Source organism: Gregarina niphandrodes (genome assembly GCF_000223845.1).
Source record: "Gregarina niphandrodes unplaced genomic scaffold scaffold00082, whole genome shotgun sequence".
Taxonomy (NCBI): Eukaryota; Apicomplexa; class Conoidasida; order Eugregarinorida; family Gregarinidae; genus Gregarina; species Gregarina niphandrodes.
In genome coordinates this window covers 16893-18296 of record NW_011645847.1, presented here as the reverse complement: position 1 = coordinate 18296, position 1404 = coordinate 16893, and the positions used below count along the sequence as shown (strand labels likewise).

Genomic DNA, 1404 nt, shown 5'->3' with positions numbered 1-1404 from the left:
CTCCGGACGCGCAGCAAACGCGAGGTCCGGGCTTTACGCGATCTCGCCGATTGGGCGCAGTACGCCTGGGCCGAGTGCAGCGGCGAGGTGCACCAACTGCCAGCCGAGATGCCAGACCATGACGACCTCGACATCCCCGGCGCGGAACTGTTAGAGAGGGTCTGGCCCTCACTTGTAGCCGCACAGAGCAGCCCACACACCACCAAAAAGCTGGAAACTAGGGAGAGCATTTTGAGTGTTTTCCACGCCAACCTCCATCGGCTCTGAGCTACCAAGCTTTTTTCCTTGCAACTAACTGCCTGGTGAGGACTTCTTGGTTGTCGTCATCGTCGAAGTCACTGTCGTTCATGCCCTCTAGCGCAGCCAACAGGTCCTTGTCGTCGATGTTGCCAAGAGCCAAGTCCAATATATCTTGCTCTGAGGAGTTGCTGCTATAGTTTGCAGCACCCGTATCTTCACTATCCGCATCTTCGCCTCGGCTGTGATCACCGCCGATGTCTTCAACGCCGATGTCTTCACCTGCGACAACCATGTTCTGTCCGACAACCTTATTCTGTATAGCAAGTTGAGCTACGTAGAATTGTCGAAGATTGGTGAGAGTGTCATCTTCTTCTTGTTTGTGCTGATCCAGTTTTCTTACGTACGAACACCGGTCTTGCTCCCCACGAGGAATTACTAGGTTGTATCACACTCATGCTCAACATGTCGTCTATCTGCTTATCTAGTTCCTCTCGTAACTCTGGTCTTAACGGCTTCAACGTATGCTTCACCGGCTTCCCGTCTGCTTCGAACTCCACACAATGCCGCCTGTCCTTGGCCGCAACCAACACCTCGAGTGTTTTTGTAACAAAGCCTCTCCCTGACAACACCTTCCGGATGAGACGTCATATCCGTTGCTTCGCAACCGCCAACAAGTCTTGGTCTGACTTCTCCTCCTCCACCAGTGATGCCGCGTTGACCTGGTAACAGCTCTCCACATGGAACTGGCACTTACATGCATCGAAGATACCCAGTGCAATCATGTCTGGTACGCCCAATATCAGCTCATCGTCCTTGAGTTCCACGCCGGAATACAGCACAGTCTCCATCCGGCGGTCTTTTGTAGCCAATGACGCCTTGAACAACGCCACCTGTTTCCTGGTAAACAAGCCCTCTCTGATGGCACCGGCGCCAGCCTCTTCTAAGCCTGACTGACGTGCGAGGTCCATACTCACGATAGACGTAGTTGCACCCGTATCTAAAAGTGCTTCTACCACTACCTCGTTCAACATTACTCCCTTAGTGACTCTCGCAGCTCCTAACGTGCCTGCAAACTTGGCGACCTGGGTAGTTTCTTCCAGCTCTCCGTCTTCCATGAGCGCGTCGGGCCGAGCACTCGTTTTCTTCTTATCTCGGCGCTCCTTC

The 1404-nt window shown here is 53.3% G+C and overlaps 1 protein-coding gene across 1 annotated transcript; it reads right to left on the bottom strand.

The window, feature by feature from the left end:
* Positions 1-268: 268 nt before the first annotated feature.
* On the bottom strand, positions 269-1355 carry GNI_190960 (hypothetical protein; the record flags this gene model as incomplete). The annotated part of the gene is made up of 3 exons (XM_011135364.1): positions 269-570; positions 677-859; positions 995-1355. The coding sequence occupies 3 exons, from the start codon at positions 1353-1355 to the stop codon at positions 269-271; spliced, it is 846 nt and encodes a 281-aa protein (XP_011133666.1).
* Between the last annotated feature and the right edge of the window lie 49 nt (positions 1356-1404).